Source organism: Megascapheus bottae, chromosome 15, assembly GCF_031878675.1.
Source record: "Megascapheus bottae isolate mThoBot1 chromosome 15, mThoBot2.hap1, whole genome shotgun sequence".
NCBI classification, from domain to species: Eukaryota; Metazoa; Chordata; class Mammalia; order Rodentia; family Geomyidae; genus Megascapheus; species Megascapheus bottae.
The window spans coordinates 35,670,395-35,691,391 of NC_143523.1; the positions used below are offsets into that span (position 1 = coordinate 35,670,395).

Here is a 20,997-nt window from a genome sequence, read left to right on the forward strand (position 1 = left end):
ATAAGGGAAATATAACTTAATTACCACAAAATAAAAGACATACAACTCAATTACCCATATGATACTGAAGACTCTAACCCTGAGATTAATACCAAGCCTTAGCCAGTAGTCAAATATTAACAAGAATATCTATTTACTAGATAATGATTTTATCTCAAGCTAAATTATGTGTTATGACTGGAAAATACATTCAACCTGATCACTAGCTTCAAGCAAGGTCCTTACAACTGGTTAACTATCATAAACTACTCACTTTTCCATCCTCTGAGCCTATTTCATACTTCCTTCCTCAATACTCTCAGCTCACTTCTCTATTTTTCAAAATTCTGAAGAAAAAGTTATAGATGAAAAGTTAAGATTATAGAGAGTAAAGCTTACTGCAATAAACTTGACAGCAAGGTTGCTTTGTTGTTTATATTGTTTTAAAAGTCTCAAGTGCTATGAATGAGTACCTGAAATTCTTTAGGTTCACTCAGACCAAGCTCAACAATGTAAGTTAACTATAATTAATGTTTAGAAAAATATTTTATGATATGGTATAATTATTTTATAAGTTTTAAAGATAACATTTCATAAATAATAAAAGAATAATGTTGATATAATAAAAACTTTTCAAACTCTGGAAATATTATTTATGACAACTGATTCTTATAAAGCTAATCTTCCAGAGGCATATGGTCTGACATTTGTAAACCTCAGATTTAGAGAGATAGTCTGGAAAGCTTAGCACTGGTATTATAGTAAGTAAAAAGTAACTTCAAAAATATGAGTTCATTTCAAGAGATCATAATGAACAGTTCACCAGATTATGGACAATGATTTAATCCAGTAAACCATTAAAAGCCATTAATTAATTTAAAAGTATATGCACAATTTCTATAGTTTCACTAAAAATGCTTCTGAGCTGAAACTCATGAAAATAATTAAGATACATCAATAGCTTTACCAACAATACTGTTAGGATGTTTAAAATATTTCTACTTTCATGTTGTTGATGACAGTGTTAAAATTACAAAGTTAATGTGCATGAAAATTTTTTTCTACCACATCAAATACATAAAAGCTTAAATGACTTAAATATAATTAATATGTTGTTCTTTAGTATGTTAAGTGTAAAAAAATTCCTACAGCAAATTTCTACTGCTAGAGTATAACTGTGACACACTAAGAAAGGAGGTAAAGAATTCCCTGGTAAAAGAAGAAAAGCAGAAACATCTGAATTAAGAAAAATGTTTAAAGAGCTGGACACTAACAGATCTTATCTTTAATCCTAGCTACTCAGGAAGGGAAGATCTGAGGACTGAAGATTAAAGCTAGCCTAGGCAGGTAAGTTCATGAAACTCCTATCTCCACTTAGCCAGAAAAAGAACAGGCTAGTGGCAGGACACGAGCCTTGAATGAAAAAGCTAAGCAACATATGTGCACACATACATGCATTAACACATATCTTACAGAAAAGTAAATATGAAATAACAAGCCATTCTTTTGAAAAGGAAGACAAGGACACTTAGGGAACCGGAAAAAAAAGCTTAGATTCTTCTTAATGAATATTAATGACTGCATAAATTATGGAAATAGGTCCCCTATTTCAGTAAGCTTTTGCTCATAGAATCTAGAAAAATCTATTTAGTATTAGCTGCCATCTTCATTTCTGAACCTTGTTTAGAAAAAAAATCCCATTGGAGAATCACTGCCCCACTATGAAGACAGATGGAAAAAAACAAGGAGAATCTTGCTTTGCACAACAATTGTCAACTATGTGTGAGAACAGAAATTGAAAGCAGAAAGAATTTTAATTATAGACCATAAATCCACAAATTTGGGGTGAAAGGAGATGAAGAAACAGATATCCTGGGGCAGACTGTTTCAGTACAGGTAGCCAGATCCAAAAGCATACCCATCAATCAGAGAGGACGTTACACACTTGAAAACTGTCAATTTGCACATATCTTTATGATGCTATATAGTTGTGTTGTTTTGCCAGTCCTGGGGCTTAAACTCAGGGCCTGGGCACTATCCCTGAGCCCTCAAGGCTAGCACTTTACCACTTGAGCCACAGCACCACTTTTGGCTTTTTCTGTTTATGTGGTACTGAGGAATCAAACCCAGGGCTTCATGCATGCTAGGCAAGCACTCTACCACGAAGTCACATTCCCAGCTGTTATACTTTTCTTACCTCCAATTAACTATAGATCAGTATCTAAAAGCTTTTGACGTTATATGTCCTAAGCTCTATGTACTTACACAAAAGTGTAATGAGACTTACTATATATAACTAGCCTGACATCTACAAAGGTAATTGCCAACCAATGTTTTAAAAAAAATCCCACTGGTCATGATCTAAAGTTAAATAATGGTAATGATTGTACAACTCTGTAAATACACTAAAAACCACTGAATCATATGCTTCAAATGGGCAAGTTTATGATATAATAAATTACAACTCAATAACTGTTATAAAAAAATAAGAGGGAATAAGATACAAGAGGATCAAGGTTCAAGGCAAGCTCAGTCCAAAGTTAGGATAATATACTGGAAAACAAAATGAGTATGGCACCACATATTTGTAATACGAGCTACTTTGGAGGTGGAGGTATAAGAATCATGTTTGGAGGCAGCGTTAGCAAAAGTTAAAGAGACCTCAGCTGAAAAACAAACTGAAAGCAAAAGCACTGTTTACTACATGATGATTTTGTTGAACAGTTAGCTTTCTGTTTTACTGCTCTAAATTATACAAAATCGACATCAGCTTTATTAAAACTCTCCAATGCCCAACCAAAAATAAGAAAGCACAAAATACACAAGAACCTGAATATGCATGCCATTAATACTATGTAAAATACAGCAATGCAAACCACAGTAAAACACATAATGAGATATTTGCTTTTATGATCCTTGGACCTAAACATGCATAGTAGTTTGCTATCTTATACTTTGCTTAGAAGTAAATGGATTAAGGGGCCGGATGTTTGGCCTAGCATGCACAAAGACCGGGTTTGATGCCTTGGTCTAAAAAAAGCCATTAAGTGGTGGTGTGTTTTAAGTGGTAGAGCTCTGGCCTTGAATAAGCCCAAAGATAGTGCTCAGGTCCTGATTCTATGAAGTCGCTGGCAAAACTAAGTGATATGTAAGTTTTGTCTAACTTCTTCCAGAGCAAATAAAATGGGAAAGAAGAAATCACTTGAGATGACTGCTGGCTAGTAGAGTCCTCTGCGTCATGTATATTTTTATTTCCCATCCTTTTTTTCTTCTGGTTTAAATTTTCTCCTGTCTTCCTCATTTTCCTTACCTGGCCCTTTCCTCATAGTACCAACATCTCTAAAATCTGTAATTATTAAAAAATTAAGGCTACTTATCCCTTTGGTTATCTCATATTGTTACAATATTTCACCTTGTTATCTGATATATTTTATATGTGCTTAATTGGTTATTTGAAATTGGATAGGGAAGGGGGAAATCAAGATAAGCCGGGGGGGGGGGGAATGGGGACCATGTCATGAGAAAAAGTATTAATGTTTGTGAAGTTATGCACCTTTTATCTGGTGAATATAATGTACTCCTTCTATTAATCACAATAATAAATAAATAAAAATAAATTAAGGCTGCTTGGAGCCAGCAGTTTAGCCTAGTAGAAGAGTGCTTGCCTAGCCTGAAGACCCAGGTTCGATTCCTCAGTACTTACATAGAAAAAGGCCAGAAGTGGTGCTGAGGCTCAAATGGTAGAACTCTAGCCTTGAGAAAGTCCAAGGACAGTGCTCAGGCCCTGAGCTCAAGCCCAGACTGGCAAAAAAGAAAAAAAAAAGTCTCATGGACATTTATGCCTGGGCTGGCTTTGAACTGCGATCCTAGATCTCAACCTCCTGAGTAGCTAAGATTATAGGTGTGACCCACCAGCACCAAGCATCTCTGAATACTTTTGAAATAGATTATATGTATGAAACCACTTGAAATTGTACTAGGAAGGGAGGGGGGGTAAAGGAAGGATGGGGTGAACTAACTGAAATACATTTTATTCATTTCACAATGAAATCCCTCCCGCTTGTATACCTGTTTGCTAAAAACAGAAATTTTTTTAGCTCTGAAAAACAAAGACGATGATATCTGATAGCAAGCCCTTGAATATTTAAATCATGTAAACTTTGTTTTGAAAAGAAAAATCAGAAAGCATATATATTCTGTGTTTTCAAAATACTGCTTCCTTTACATATAGCCTTTAAAAGTCAATCTCATGAATAAAATGAAAAGACGTATTTTTAAGAAAATACTACCATTTGGTGCAGTAGGAGGTGACCAGACACCATAATACTTGGGCAAATATTTTCGTAGCTCTACAAGAACACCATCACTACAATCAGCAGCATAAACCTGAAACAAAGAGAAATGGAATGTTCCTTAGTCACTTATAATACTTTGTAATGTCCTGAATATTTCTCAAATTAAACACATTACTGAATCATAATTTAACTGCTATGGGTTTCAACTGGAAGTGACTTTGGAGTAAACAAAATAAGATTACTCTGTTTCCACTGGAAAATATGCATTATTATTTAAGAGCATATTCTTCTTATTTATCTAATTATACCCTTTCACTGTCCTTGAACTATTTTACAACTATGTACATTGGAGATAACTATTAGCAAATGCAAAGTAATTCTTGTTTGTAGTCATAGCTTGCAAATGAATTCTGGCCAAAGGAAGTTCAATAAACTTTCATAGGTGCCCCAGAGGAAGAAAGAATTTCCAAATGCATCTTAACTAAAAATGAGTAAAAGATCTATATAGTCAGTATTCTGCAGGAGATAAATGACCTGAAAAGATACTCAATATCATTAGTTATCAGGGAAATGTAAATCAAAGCAATTTACAGTGAGATACCATTCCATAATCACTGGAATGCTATTTAAAGAAAACAAAATAAGGACTGGGGATGTGGCTTTGTGGTAGTGCTTGCCTACCATGCCTGAAGCCCTGGGTTTGATTCCTCAGCACTATATCCACAAAAAAAGCCAGAAGTGGCACTGGGGCTCAAGTGATAAAGGGCTAGCAAAAGAAGCTCCAGACTGGGCTGGCTACTCAGAGGCTGAGATTTGAGGAACAAGGTTCAAAACCAGCCAGAGCACAAAAGGACCTGAGACTCTTATCTCCAAATAACCTCTAAAAAACAGGAAGTGGGGCTTGGCTCAAGGGTAGGGTGGTAGCCTTGAGCTGAGCAGAAGAGTTCAGGGACAACACCCAGGCGCAGGGTTAGGGCAGTAGCTTGGAGCTGAAGAGCTCAGGACAGAACCCAGGGAGGGTTCAAGTCCCATGACCCACAAAAAAAAAAATCTCAAGGACAGTGCCCAGGCCCTGAGTTCAAGCTCCAGGACTGGCAGAAAGAAAGAAAATGAAAAGAAAGAAAGAAAAATGTTGATGATAATGTCAAGCAATTACTATACTCACAGAACATGAAATAGCTTGACAGGTTCTCAAAATTTTGAACACAGAATTACCAAAATGACCCAATAATCCCATTGTTAAGTATGAACCCAAAGAAGAAAGAACAAGTATTCAAATATTTGTATACAGGGGTCGGGAGTTTGGCCTAGTGGTAGAGTGCTTGCCTAGCATGCACAAAGGCCCGGGTTGGATTCCTCAGTACCACATACATACAAAAAAGCCGGAATGGTACTGAGGCGCAAGTGTAGAGCTCTAGCCTTGAGAATGTCCAAGGACAGTGCTCAGGCCCTGAGCTCAAGCCCAGGACTGGCAAAAAAAAAAAAAATGTATACAAACGTTAACTGAATTCCTATGAAAAAAAGTCAAAAGGCAAAATAATCCAAACATTGATAAAAAGATGAACAAGTGGCATATAAGTACAGTGGCATATCACTCAGACATAAAAATGAAGGGTGATGCACACACAGGACCTTTAAAACATTACAGTAATTATAAGCTAGATACGAAAGGTCACACTTCTAGTGCATTCGTTTCTAGGAAGTACTACCAACTGCAAAGTTCACAAAAGCAGATTAGTCATTGACAGGGTAAGGAAGAAGCAGTGATATAGCATATGACTTCAGAGACAGAAGGTATCCTTTTGGATGACAAACTAAAAAACTATTCCCAGTCATCAATCATTGGGTTAATCAGATGTTACGTTTATCTACTTCCTCTCTCTCCTTATTCAAGACTTAACTGTAGATTAGTACATTCAAGACTAAATTTAGCATGATAGTCCATATCTCTACTACCAGTACTGGATGACTTGCAGGAAGATTTTAAGTTTATGAATTTAAGGCCCATCTGGTTATAAAGAATTTGAAACCAGAGTAGGATACTACAGTGAGAGCTTACCGTAAAAAGCATGCTTAAAAAGCATGCAAAAGCCAGGTGCTGGTGGCTCACATCTGTAATCCTAGCTACTCAATAGACTGAGATTTGAAGATCACAGTTCAAAGCCAGCCCAGGAAAATCAAGGAGATAACGGTCTCTCCAATTAGCCTCAAATGGCAGAGCGATAGCACTGAGCAGAAATGCTAAGGGACAACACCCAATCCCTGAGTTCAAGGACCCGGTATCAATACGAAGAGGGGAAAAGGCAAAGCAAAACCAAAAACCAAAACTAAGAAATTTTGTGGTAAAAACACTTATATAACTTAGCATTTCTGAGAATTACAAATACTCTAATTGTTTATTTTTTTAATTGCATCATGACTCCTTGACTAAAATCCATTTTCTCAGTAAGAGTAAGTCTTTGAGATATGCAACATGACATATAGTAATACAGTTAAAAAAAATAGTGCTTTGTCACGAAGCTTTTGTTTCTACTATACTCAGTGAAGTAGGTCATGGTAGCAAATGTATTTCCTACTTTGAGTCATCATCAGAAAACTGAAGAACATTCTGTATACAAGACAAATCTTACCTCACTTACCATATTATAAAAGTCCAACTCTCTGGGGCCCCTGGGAGGTGGCTGTAATTGCTTCAAAACTGTGCCATCCGGATGCTGCAGTATACCTAATAAAAGAAATGGGAACTTCATGTTTCCACTCCAGTAACCCTTACGTACAAGTCAATTCTGTTCCTCAAATGACATGTCAACTGCAGTATTTAAGGATATACTTTTACTTATTGCAGAAAATTTTAACACTCAACCAATAAATTTCAGTATTTGCTACGTACAAAGCACCCAAACACAAACTTCAAATCACTTGGTTTTATATCTTCTATTACTATTTCCCAGTGGCTCACATGGCCCTGTTCAACTCTGAATTCCACACACATGTACATTTTTATGGAAATTCCTCAGTAATAGACTTTGCAGGAGAGGTCAAGTTATAATTAAGCAAGAAATAGTAACACAAATGGATTCTACTTTTATAAACAGAAAAAACAAAAATGTGTTGGCAGGGACCATATATGTACTCCTGCTTATTAATGCTTTACAAACAAGTCTTCTGTTTTAAAAAGTTTTTTTAATAAACTAATTATCCTGAGTCAGTTTTGCCACTGTACAAGGAACACAAAGAAATGAAGGCTGGAAGCATGCACTAAGCCTGGTGTGGAAACGAGCAGCCTTTCACAATCTGCCCACTGAGAAGCACAGGGTTTTCCTAAACTCACCACAAGTGTGTCAACACTGGTCCTATCTCTGCAATCATGAATGGTCAGTCCTGAATATAAATTTTCAATTTTCATATGTTGAAACTAAAGCTAAAGCTCAGTCCCATTCCTAAAATTATCAAGATAAAGAGGGGAGATATCACACCAAATTCTGGTGGTTCATGCCTATAAACCTAGCTACTTAAGAGGCTAAGATCTGAAGATTTCAGTTCAAAATCAGCCCAGGCAGTAAAGTTCTTGAAGACACTTGCTGGAAGTAGAGCTGTGGCTAGCCTTGAGCAAAAACTCTGGGGCAAGACAGAAAATCAGAAACAATCCTCAAGGGTACAAACCTTAAGAAAGAAAAGCACCACTGCTCCAATGAAAAAAATAAAAAGGACTCTTCCTTAAAAGTCTTAAGCTATGGGCTGGGAGTTTGGCCTAGTTGTAGAGTGCTTGCCTAGCATGCATGAAGACCCAAGTTCGATTCCTTGGTACCATATACATAGAAAAAAGCCGGAAATGGTGCTGAGGCTCAAGTGGTAGAGCTCTAGCCTTGAGAAAGTCCAAGGACAGTGCTCAGGCCCTGAGCTCAAGACCAGGACTGGCAAAAAAAAAAAAAAAAAAAGTCTTAAGCTACTCAACAAATCATACTGTTCTTCAGAACCAGGCAAAGATCTACTGTTAATGAGGAGAAACAGTAATAATCCTCTACCTTGGAGGGGTAGAGAGTAAAGAGCAAGAAGGGTAAGGTCAAACAAAACCTCACCAGGTCCTGATTTAAAAGGCCTCTTAGTGATGGGTGAGGGAAAGGAAGTCTTATGCAGAAAAAGACTAGCTAAAGGCAGGAAACAGAGTTGGAGCCCTCAAAGGAAGCAGCACTTACTTAAGTGAACCCCTTTCCTAAGACAGCCTCACAAGGGGACTACTTGACATTACAACTGGGCCAAGACAACACAGAAAACCCATGAAGGCTAGATGAGTCACCAAGTAAATCATCAAGGAAAAAGCATGCTTTGGTATGGCCTCTCTGAGACCTGGGTACACACTGAAGATCTAGAACACTATAAAATAGAACGCTGAAAAAAAAAAAACCTCTGGCAAAACAGTCCTACCCCAAGCATAAGGTAAACAAAAGGTAAGGCCTTGGGGTCAAGCCCTAGTACTGGCTCATACAATATTCAAATTGATTTTTTTTTAAATTCAAAATGAGGCATTTTCAATGCAGAATAAGGGAGATACTAACAGAAAATGAGGGAAAACAAGGAAATGGCCTGTGATGGACGTGGGCATGGGCGTGGGCATGGGATGTGTTTTTTTGATAGGCCCTGGGTTTAATTTCCAGCTTGATGAAACTGCCACTGTGCAAATCTGGGTCAACCCCATCTTAATGCTGACTGAAAGCAGCAATAATAATGGGTAAAATCTACTCATTTAAGTTTGAAAAATTCACTACTTCATCATAACAGAGAACAAATTAATGAGGGAATCTATTCCTTAATGAAGAATGCCAATTGACTAATTAATGACAAAGTTAGGATATCTGTGTCTCTCAGGGTAACAAGTCAATCTGTCAAATTTCATTAGTGGATGTTTCAGATAAACCTTGGTGAGGAACAGGGTATATATCTGTCCCAAAATACTATCCCCAAGTTACTTTACAGCAATGGGGCAGGGGAATATAGTAGAAAAAAAAAACCTGATAAACATTACATAATCATATTATCAAAGTATATGAACAATAATGTAACAGACAACTCAAGTCCTGTGATGATTTGAGAATACAACCTAAGTCAATAAACAAAACTACATAATATTTCTGCATGTAAAATGATGAAAGTGTCGGGCGTGGTGGCTCACGCCTGTTATCCTAGCTACTCAGAGGCTGAGATCTGAGGATCTCGGTTCAAAGCCAGCTCTGGCTCTAAAGAACTTAAAGAACGTGAGACTCTTATCTCCAATTAAGCATTAGAAAATGGGAAGTCTGGCTGTGTCTCAAGGGGAAGGGCAGTTGCCTTGAGCTGAAGAGCCCAAGGACAATGTCCAGGCCCAGGGATAGGGTGGTAGCCTTGAGCTGAAGAGCTCGGGGACAGCACCCAGGCCCAGAGTTCAAGGAGTAGGGCAGTTACCTTGAGCTGAAGAGCCCAAGGACAATGTCCAGGCCCAGGGATAGGGTGGTAGCCTTGAGCTTAAGAGCTCAGGGACAGCAACCAAGCCCAGAGTTCAACCCACAAAACATAAATAAAATAAAATAAAATGATGAAAGAATCAGACAAATGTAATTAGAAAGGTATTCTAAAATTCCATATGTTTTAACTTCAAAAATTTCACTGTAGCTGGGTGCATGGTGGCTAATGCCTGTAATCCTAGCTACTCAGGAGGCTCTGATCTGAGGATCAAAGTCCAAAGCCAGCCTGGGCACAAAAGGACCAGAGACCCTTATCTCTAATTAATCACAAGAAAACAGGGAAGTGGGACTTGGTTCAAGGGTAGGGTGGCAGCCTCGGGCTGAAGACCTCAGGGACAATACCCAGGCCCAGGAGTAGGGCAGTAGCCTGTAGCTGAAGAACTCAGGGAACTCAGGGACAGGGACAGAGCCCAGGCCAGTTCAAGCCCCATCTCACACACACACACACACACACACACACACACACAATCATTGTTCAAAAAAATAAAGGGAGTATGGGTGACATATGCACTTAATATGCTCAAGGCACTATGTTCAGCTCCCAGCACCTTAAAACAGCAAGGACAGGGAGAAGGAGAGGGGAAGAGGGTAGGGGAGAGAGGGAGAAGAGAAAAGTGGGAGGGGAAAGAGAGGTGAGAAGGGACTTAACAGGAAAAACAAATGATGCAAATGACAGACAACTAAGAATCGTGACAGCCAAATTCGATATCTGATGATGGATGGAGAAAACACTACCTCGATATTACTGCAATTGTTTCTCAGACTTCTTAAAGACTCTTCAAGGAAGGAAATTACTGAAATATCACTTTTATCACTGTCATTTTATCACTGTCAGATAAGAAAAGCATCTTATTTTCAGAAGATAAACATTAATTTGGAGGAAAGGTTCATGATGCCTGCAATTTATTCTTAAATGGCGCTATAAATCATAATTCACAAGGAACAATACAGCAAATGTGATAAATTAACAGCAATTAGTAAATGCAGAAGACTGATAACGTTAACTCATAGTGCAGCAACATTTTTGTAAGTTTAAATTTTTTTTCAAAATACAAGGATCTTTAAAAGTCATTTATACTTAAAGTCTGACAAATTCTGTGTAAGACCTCTGCACTGAAAACTACAAATCACCAGAAGAAATTAAAAGACTCTAGAAGGCTCAAGCTTATCAATTCTCACCAAAGCAACCTATAGCTTGAAAGTAATGTCAAACACAATTTCATTCGGTCTTTTTGTTTCCTAAAGGGAAAGTGAAAAGAAAATGTGGAAATGTAAAGTGCCATAATAAATCAAGAAAATCCTGAAATAGGAAAACAGGATGAAAAAAATAGGGCACTTTACTACTAAGCACCAAAACAGTGAGGTATTATTGCCAGAATAAACAATGGAAATAAATAAAAGACCCAAAGCAAATCCAGGAAATTAACTGAATAAATTGTGGTGCATCTGCCCAAGGGAGCTCTGAAGAATGAGTGAAGAGAGCTCTACAAACTGATTTCTAGAGTGTACTGTCAACTTTTAAAAGCAAAATACAACAGTAACTATATCATAATGATTTTTGTATGAGAAAGGAGAACTAAAACTTGTATATAGACTAGCTTATAAGAAATCTAGAAAAGATGAATTAGGAAACAATAAAATTGGTGTTCATAAAAAATGTGAGAAATGAGGTAGGATGGTAAGAGAGTAACACTTTTGATTGTATTATTTCTGAAAAGTTTGACTTTTGGGAAGCATATTTATTCTGAATATTCAAATATACAAGTGAACAACAAAAACAAAACGGAAGGAACTGAACTTACACAGAAACAAATGAGCCTAACTACCACATATTAAAAAAAAAAAGAAAACAAGCAAACAAACAAAAACATCTAATCCAAAAGAACTTCCAAATAGTTTCCTAACACAAACTTTTAAGTAAAAACAAATTTCACAACTGGGCACTGGTGGCACACAATGTAGTGCTAGCTACTCAGGAGGCAGATATCTAAGAATCTTGGTTCTAAAACAGCACAGTCAGCAAAGTCTGTGAGGCTCATAACCACCAGAAACTGGAAGTAAAGCTGTGGCTCAAAGTAGCAGAGGGTTAGCCTTGAGTAGGGGGAAAAAAAAACAAAAAACAAAAAAGCTCAGGGACACTACCTAGGCCCTGAGTTCAAGCCCAAAACCAACACACACAAAAAAATTATTTTCATCTTAAATTATTTAATCAAAGTTTGTTTTCTGTAGAAGCATGGGCAAAGAATTCTTAAAGATGGTTAAGACTGAGCAAAAGAATAAATGCACTGTGACACTGGAAATCACAACTGTCACTGCTGAAGGAAAAACAAATGTAAAATTAAGGAAGGAAAGGACTCAGATGTGATTTTCAAAACACTTATACATTCATCTTAATTGCATCCATGGAAAGGTCTGGAGAGCAATGATGTGCCAGTAGCTATGACCACTCCTAGAACACAGATATTCGTTTGGGTCTTGGGATGTGGCTCGGTTGCAGACCACTGACTTGTTCAGCATTCACAAGGTCCTTGGTTCAATTTCAGTATTAAAGGGGGAAAGAAAAGGAAAAATTCCTAAATACCATTTCCCTTTAAAATGGATGGGGACTCTTTGGAAAAATAGCTAAGACAAGAGCTAGGAAGGGAAAATAATTGATAGAATGTCAATATTTGTGACAGAACTGTTCCCAATAACCAAATTCAGGATAATTTATAAACAACAACAAAAAAGAAAGCAGTTGTGTAACAGGTTATATAACACATTAAAAATAAGATCAATGAGCCGGGAGTTTGGCCTAGTGATAGAGTGCTTGCCTAGCATGCACTAAGACTGGGGTTCAATTCCTGGGTACCACATACATAGAAAAATCAGAAGTGGTGCTGTGGCTTAAGTCATAGAATGCTAGCCTTGAAGAAAACCCAAGGGCAGTGCTCAGACCCTGAGTTCATGCCCCAGGATTGGCCAAAAAAAAAAAAAAAAGATCAACTTGTCACACATGCATAGCAATAGAATGCTCGGAGCAGAATGCTGATTGTTGGAGTGATAGAATTGGGGGGAAAAATCAGTTTGTAACTATCACAGAAAGACTGCTTCAGAGAAAAAACAAACAGATGGCAGTTCATGATCTCCTCACAGTGGTTATTAGTTGCAAAGGAAATAAGATTAACTAACATTAACCCAAGAAGCCAGATGATCAAAGTTAACCAATAATAATGTCAGACAAACACCATGGGTCTCTAGATGTGAGAGTAAAAAAAAACAAAACAAAAAAAACCCCACATACACTTCCAACATCTGAATCTCATCATAAATATATCAGATATTCAAACTGAGGAAAATTTTACACAATACCTAGCTTGCAATCTTCAAAATGACAGTATAATTTTTTTTAAAAGGTTGTGGTTATGTCACAAATTGAAGGAGAATAAGAGAAATAGTAACTAGCAAAAGATGATCCTAAACAGGACCCTGTACTGGGGGGGGGGGGCAGGGGGAGGAATAGAAAGGAATAAAAGAGGATTAGTAGGACAAATGACAAAATGAGAATATCAATTATATCAACTATAATACCACTACCAATGGTGGATGGAAGTTTCCATATTTAATAAATACCCTGTGGCTACAGAAGATAATGTTATTCTTAGGAAATATTACTGTGCAAATTGGCATGTTATCTGCAACTCACTAACAAATAGCTGAGAAGAAACAATGTTCATAGGGAGAGAGACCATAAAACAAAGGTAGCAAATTCTTTCCACTGTTCTTATAACTTTTCTTTAAACTTACATTATTTTATACTAGTAAATATCAACAAGAATAGGTCAACAAATAAAACTAGTTCTAGGACTTCCCCATCACTGGGGAAGCCCAAGGACAGTGATCTGGCTCTGAGCTCAAGCCCCAGGACTGTCAAAAAGAAAAGAAACAGTTGAACAAGGTACAAGGTATACGACAATGTTCAAGAACATTGAATAGGGTTTGTAACAGAAAAAAAAAAAGTGCAGAAAATAGAAAACTGATTGCTGGAGGAAGAGTTCAGCAAAGTTTGATACATCTACTTTGTAGACAGCAATATTGGGTTTGTTTGGTTTTTTTGTGCCACTCCCAGGGCTTGAACTCATTGCCTGAGCACTGTCCTTGGGCTTTCCTCGATGTCTCGATGTGAGTGCTCTACCACTTTAGCCACAGTGCCACTTTCGGCTTTTTCTATGTATGTGGTACCAAGTAATCTAACCAATGGTTTTGTGCATGCTAGACAAGGACTCTACCCCTAGGCCATGTTCCCAGCTCCTCTTTCCCTCTTATCTGTGCCAATCCTGGGGCTTTAACTCAGGGCCTAGGCACTAGGCTCAAGGCTGACACTCTAGCTCATAAGCAATAGCTCTACTTCCAGTTTTTTGGTGATTTCTTGGGGATAAGGGTCTCTTTTCTGCCCCATCTGGCTTCAACTAAGGTCTCAGCTTCCAGACTAGCTAGGATTATAGGCAAGAGCCACCAGTGCCTGGCAACATCATTACAAGAAGTAAAAAGCCCAGTACCAGTAGATCAAGTCTATAATCCCAGTTACTTGGGAAGCTGATATTGGAAGGACTGTGGTTTGAGTCAAGGCTGGGTAGAAGTTAATGAAAAAGCTGGATGCAGCGGTGTATGGCTGTTATCCTAACAACCCTGGAAGACTAATGTAAAGTAGATGGCTGTCCTCTTAGGCAGGAGGTAAGACTCTACCTTAAAAATAACTAGCAAAAAACAGAGGCCTGCAAGGGCTAGGAGTGTATCCTAGTGGTAGAGTCTTGCCTAGCATGCATGAAGCCCTGGGTTCGATTCCTCGGTACCATATACACAGAAAAAAACGGAAGTGCTGCTGTTGACTCAAGTGGCAAAGCGCTAGCCTTGAGCAAAAAGTGTCCAGGGACAGTGCCCAGGCCCTGAGTTCAAGGCCTAGGACTGGGGGAAAAAAAAAAAAGTCTGCAAGCATGGCAACCTAGCAAGCATAAGGACCCAAGATGAAACCACAATATTGTCCCCCATCCAAAGCTGAGTATTGGTGCAAAAGCACTTCAAGGGCTGTCTTTCTAGGACTATGCAATATGACATTCATTTCCTGTTGGACAATGGCAACAAGCTGCACTCCCAGTTGACCACCAATCACAAAGCAACAGTGTACTATTAGCTATGCTATGATGCTGCCTAACTTTAGGTGCACTAAACATACTTCTTAACCCTTTTCAAGGTATAATGGATTTATGCATGTGGTAAGTATAAATACTGGCTTTTACTACCAGATATAATACAGATTGAAAAAAATGTTGCTGGGCCGGGAGTTTGACCTAGTGGTAGAGTGCTTCCCTAGCATGCACAAAGACCCGGGTTCAATTCCTCAGTACCACACAGAAAAAAGCTGGAAGTGGCTGAGGCTCAAGAGGTAGACCTCTAGCCTTGAGAAAGTCCAAGAACAGTGCTCAGGTCCTGAGCTCAAACCCAGGACTGGCACAAGCATAAACTCAGAATGGATCAAAGACCTCAATGTCAGACCGGAAACCTTGAAACTGCTACACGATAGAGTTGGAGAGACACTGGAACTCATAGGCACAGGAAAAAGATTCCTGAACAGAATCCCAGGGTCACAACATATTGGAGAGAGACTTGATAAACGGGACTACCTAAAGATAAAAAGTTTCTGCACAGATAAAAGCATAGCCACTAAAGTAGAGACAGCCAACCAACTGGGAAAAGATATTTACCAATAATACATCAGACAAATGCTTAATGTCTCCAGTATTTACAGGGAACTCAAGAAACTAATCCCCCCCCAAACCCAACAAACCAAACACTAAATGGGCGAGGGAACTAAAGAGAGACTTACCAAAAGAAGAGATTACAATGGTAGAAAAGCATATGAGAAAATGCTCATCATCCATGGTCATAAAGGAAATGCAAATAAAAACAACCCTGAGATACCAGGTTACCCTAACAAGAATGGCCAAGATTTTGAACTCAGACAATGACAGATGCTGGCCGGGTTGTGGAGAAAAAGAAACCCTACTGCACTGCTGGTGGGATTGTAAGCAAGTTCAGCCACCCTGGAAAGCAGTTTGGAGGTTTCTTAAAGAACGGAAAATTGACCTTCCCTACCATCCCGCTATACCACTCCTGGGTATCTATCCTGAACATCATGACCCAAGATATGATAAGGACACCTGCTCAGCTATGTTCATCTCTGCACTATTCACAATAGCCAGGAGATGAAAACAATCCAGATGCCCTACTGCAGATGAATAGATACAGAAAATGTGCTATGTACATATATATACACATACACAATGGAATTCTACATAGCCAAGAGACAAGATAAAATAATGTCATTTGAAGGGAAGTAGATGAATCTAGAGCGAATCATGTTGAGTGAGACAGGTCAAGACCAAAGGAACAAAAGGAACATGGTATCCTTAATATGTGGCTATTAGATCCAAACAGTACAAGAGCGATGACTCAATATTTGCATACCCAATGCTATGGACATGGTACTGGAAATATAAACACAACTACATAGATATAAAAATTTGTGACTCTATAGACATAATGTTTTATTACATAGATTAATATGTATATATGAAATACAAACCCTCAGCCTAAATTTAATTATGTTCTAAAATCTAAGTGCCAGTGATTGTATATATAGATTCCCTTCTTGAATACTTGGTTGTTAAATGTCATTTGAAATATGATGTAAAAATCAATGTTAATAAATTCTTTTAAAAAAAGAAAAAAATGTTGCTGACATATGTAACTGAATTTAAAAAAATCATAAGCTGGGTGTGGTAACTCACACCTGTAATCCTAGCTACTCAGGAGGCTGAGATGTAAGGATGGAGATTCAAAGCCAGCCTGGGCACTAAAGAATGTGAAACTCTTATCTCCAATTAACCTCTAGGAAACTGTAAGTGGCACTGTGGCTTGAGGTAGGGTGATATCCTTGAGCTGAAGAGCTCAGGGATAACGGCCAGGCCCAGGGGCAGGGCAGTAGCCTTGAGCTGAAAAGCTCAAGGGCAGTGTCCAGGCCCAGAGTTCAAGCCTCATGACCCACAAAAAATAAAACAAAATCACATTTGAGCTAAGTCTAAAGATGCAAAGAAAATTGGTACCAGTATTTGATTCTGAGAGAGAGGCGAGAATTCTTTCTCCAAAAGATCATTAACCATTTGTACACTTTGAAAAAACTAAAAACTAAATTCAAACGTTAATACTGATAAATAAATGTACTTTATTATTTCAGTGAAGACAACAAAATATAACTGATATAATTTTTTAAAGCCTAGTCTTGTCACTTAGATACACCAATTTTCCTTTTTTTTTTTTTTAAATTTTTTCAGTCATGGGCCTAAAACTCTGGGCATAGGCATTGTCCCTGAGCACTTTAGACAAGTCTAGCACTCTACTAATTGAGCCACAGAGCCACTTCCCATTTTCTGGTGAGTAATAGGAAGTAAAGGTCTCATGGACTTTAGTGCCCCAGCTGGCTTTGAACCCTGATCCTCAGATCTCAGCCTCCAGAGCAGCTAGGATTACAGGCTGAGTCACCAACGCCCAGTCACCAAGTTGTGAATTTTTCTTTTGAGCACCTTTGTTCCGTCAAGTTCCATGATTTTATTTTTAAACTAACAACGCCAATGACTCTTTTTAAAGAGCAATCTTAAAGTACAAAATTTGATTACTTAACAATGGTAGCAAAAAAGTAAAAAGCAAAGCAACAACAAATACACACAACGTTTTTAAAGCTTTCTTAGAATCATTGACATTAACAGGCCAAAGTCCGATCCAAGCAATCTACTTTACAAGTGACTTATGATGATAAGTAAATTATTGAACTTTGAATGTACTGACGATCCTGCCACCTATTCATAAATAGGGAAGATTACCATCCTCTTTTTATGGTACTAGTGGTATACATTCAATTATATAAATATGTTCAATTATGTAAATATATAAGGATTAAAACCAACAAATATTACCTTGTTCATAGTATGTTCAAAGTGTCCTGGTAACATAAAGACCATCCTTAGTCCAAAGAACTGTACAAAATTGGAAGTTCATTTTAAACTGACTGTAATAATAAAACTGAAATCTAAACTATTCGTTTAATTTGGCAACTGTGGAGACAAATTAACTTCTGCCACTGTTTGAGGTTACACTTAAAGTATACTGAAATATTGACAGTATACTGATATGTGATCCTGCATAGGATCATATAGTCACTCTAACACTGTTGTTTTATTATTATCAACACAAGGTCACCCTATATAGCCCCAGCAGGCCTGGAACTTGTTATCTTCCTGTCTCATCCTCCAGAGTGCTAAGATTACAGGAGTGCAGCTCTATGGCCAACTCACGTCATGTTCATAAGCACTGTTTATACTCTTATGTGATAATCATCATGGAGATTTATTTTTATGTTGTGGATTTTTAGATTATTCCACTTGGCAAATAAGTCTATCTTCTAGGAACCTTAGGGGGATACTCAACTCTTCCAGGCCTCTGGAATATCATCAGGAACATTATCATTATCGTTTATGAAAGAGCATCAATAAGAAAATGCCTCTATTAACAGTTAACCCCATGACCACTCTGAAAACAATGATTCACAGATACATGACAGATAGAAAGAAATGTCTGCTAAGAACCTTAAGTGTGTTACACCAAAAAAGGTTGTTCATTTACACTCTTTCAGCATTTCCTGAGTCTGAGTCCTAACCTTGCACTTACTGCAAGCACAACACACGGTGGAAAAAAACAGTACTCAGAGGAAAATCCCTTGGTTTCAAATTCTAGCAGAGTACCCATGGGACTTGAGGCTTAGTTGCCTGCCTAAAAATTTCAGTCTATACCTAGATGATCTTCATCAGCAAAAAAACAATATTATCTCTTATTGGTTGTTTTGGGTCAAAGATCTACACTTCTCTCCTATCAACCATCAGGTTGTCTAATCAGAGCCCGGGGAACCATTATGAGTAAGCTAGTTCCTAATTACAGTTCTCAAAACTGACAAAGGCCCTGTAGAATGCTTTAAAAATTGTAAACTAACAAAATGTACTACAGAGGCCAGGAAACTGTCTCACCAAGGATGAAGAAGAAACCGGGTGTGGTCCCTCACCCTTGTAATCCCAGCATTCTTGAAGCTGAAGCAGGAGGATCACGAATAAGAGAGGCCAGCTTAAGACTACAGAGTAAGACTGCCTGGAAAACCCACCACCAACAACCACAACCACCAAGGTAAATAAGACAAAAAAAAGTGTCCCAAGAGCAAGAACAATAATAAATGGTAAACAAATCAACAGGAATGCTTTATATGTGTACTGTACACCAGCAGGGAGTATTTCTTACCAGGGATCCAAGGTTCTGCCACTGGAAACACGCCTCCCAGAGAAATAAAAGAGACACTAGAAACCACCTCAAGGGGCAAGGGCAGATCTGGATAAATCAAGACAGTCCCCTCCACATTCACCCACCCACCTTCAGGCCGGTTTTACTCGGGGAGTTATGTTTTTTTGTTTTTTTTTTTCTCTTCCCCTACAGCTATGCAGCTGCACCCAACTGAGAGAACTAGATTACCATCATCTGCATTTCATTCCTTTGCTTTTGCAAGAGCTGCTCGCCTATAATAAACAAATCGTGTGCTCCAAGGAGAACCTACTTCCCCCTCCCCGTCCAGTAAAAAAAAAAAAATCCAAGTTCCTTATTTATCTATTTATTAACAACACCGTCTCCAATACTCGCCCTCGGTGGGCGGGGGGGCGAGGAGACCAGGCACGTCTCTCCCGCCACCACCCCTTCTGCAAAAAGCCTGATGTCCCACACCCTGGAGGGGGTGGCCCCACTTTGCGAGCCCCCTGGGTCTCCCCCCGCGCGCACACACACACACACACACACACACACACACACACACACACACACCGTGTCTAGGCTTGGGGAAGGGAGGGGGTGTCGGGGCGGCGGGGGTGGGTAGGTAGGGGTTCTCCGGGCGTCCGGGGAGACCCACGGGCCCCCCCTCACTTACCCACTTTGTCCTTCCCGTACATGTGCCCGGCCACCTGATGCGAGAGGGGCACGCAGCCGTTGAGGAAACGCAGCCGGCCGGCCGCCGGTGGCGGGGCGCCCTCGGGGGCCGCATCGCTGGGCGGAGGGGTCCGCATTTCTTGCGGGCCGGGCGCCTCGAGGCGGAGCGGGGATGGCGGCTCCGTTGCCATAACGGAGAACACCGGCGGCGGCTTCGCGAGCAAGCGGGGTGGGGGTGGGGGGCGAGGTCCCGGTGGAGGGACGAGGTGCCGGAGACGCCGGGGGTCGCTCAGGCTCGGCCGCGAGGAGGCCCGGGGGTTCCCGCGGCTACTGCCCGCTCAGGCCCGGGGAAGGGGCCCATGCCGCCGCGGAGGCGCGGGCGCGGCTCGGCCCCACTCCCGGCGGAGCGCGGTCCGCCCCCCGCACCCTAACTTCCCGCTGCCCCAGCCGCCTGGGCCGCCCAGGACACCCAGCCCGCCGAGCGCAGCGGCCGCCGCGGCGCCCCACGCTCCCCGGGGCCCTGACGGCGACGGCGGCGGCCCCACCCCCTGGTCCCGCGCCTCCGCCTCCTCCCGCCGTCCTCCAGTCCCCGCCGCCGCCGCCGCGCGCGCGTCAACGCCGCCTGCACCGCCGCCAGCTTCCGACTGCGCGACCCGCGGCCGCCGCCGCTGCACTGAGCATGCCCAGACGCCGCCGACGGGACCCCCCTCGGCGAGGCGCAGCGGAGACAGCGGGCCGCGACTCTGGTGCCCTGGGAGGGGGGGGGGGTCACGTGCGAGGTCACGCCGTCCCCGCTGAGGTCGCGCCTGCTCCCAGTCGCTGAGCCCCCACGGGACGACCCTGAAGCCGTCGGGGCTCCCAGGTGTTATGAACGGCCAGGTAGTGGGGTGGGGGGGAGCCGTGCCCGTCGTGGCGGGAAAGGCCAGCCCTTAACTGCGGGGGTAACTCCTACCCCGCAGGAAAACGACTGAGGGCACAAAATAATCATGCGAGAAGCGGGTCTGAAGACGCACCGTCCGATCACCCTGCAGACTGGCGCCCGTCCCCATCTGCGCTTCTAATCCGCTCTTAAAAGCAAAAACAACTGACACTGACAGTCACTTCAGGCTGCTCAAACACATGCAACGACCCCCCGTGGTATGTCAAGCGTGTGTGTACTGCGTTTTGTTCAGAAT

At 40.4% G+C, this 20,997-nt stretch overlaps 1 protein-coding gene across 1 annotated transcript in view; it reads right to left on the minus strand.

The window, feature by feature from the left end:
- The window catches only part of Ipmk (inositol polyphosphate multikinase), a 34,821-nt gene extending 14,802 nt beyond the window's left edge, over window positions 1-20,019 (minus strand). The window contains exons 1-3 of the mRNA XM_090346359.1: window positions 19,824-20,019; window positions 6,914-6,999; window positions 4,269-4,365 (exon numbers count right to left, since the gene is read on the minus strand). Coding sequence (XP_090202485.1) covers window positions 4,269-4,365; window positions 6,914-6,999; window positions 19,824-20,013 — 373 coding nt within the window. The 5' untranslated portion in view covers window positions 20,014-20,019. The remainder of the gene's footprint in view (window positions 1-4,268; window positions 4,366-6,913; window positions 7,000-19,823) is intronic.
- Window positions 20,020-20,997: the final 978 nt, after the last annotated feature.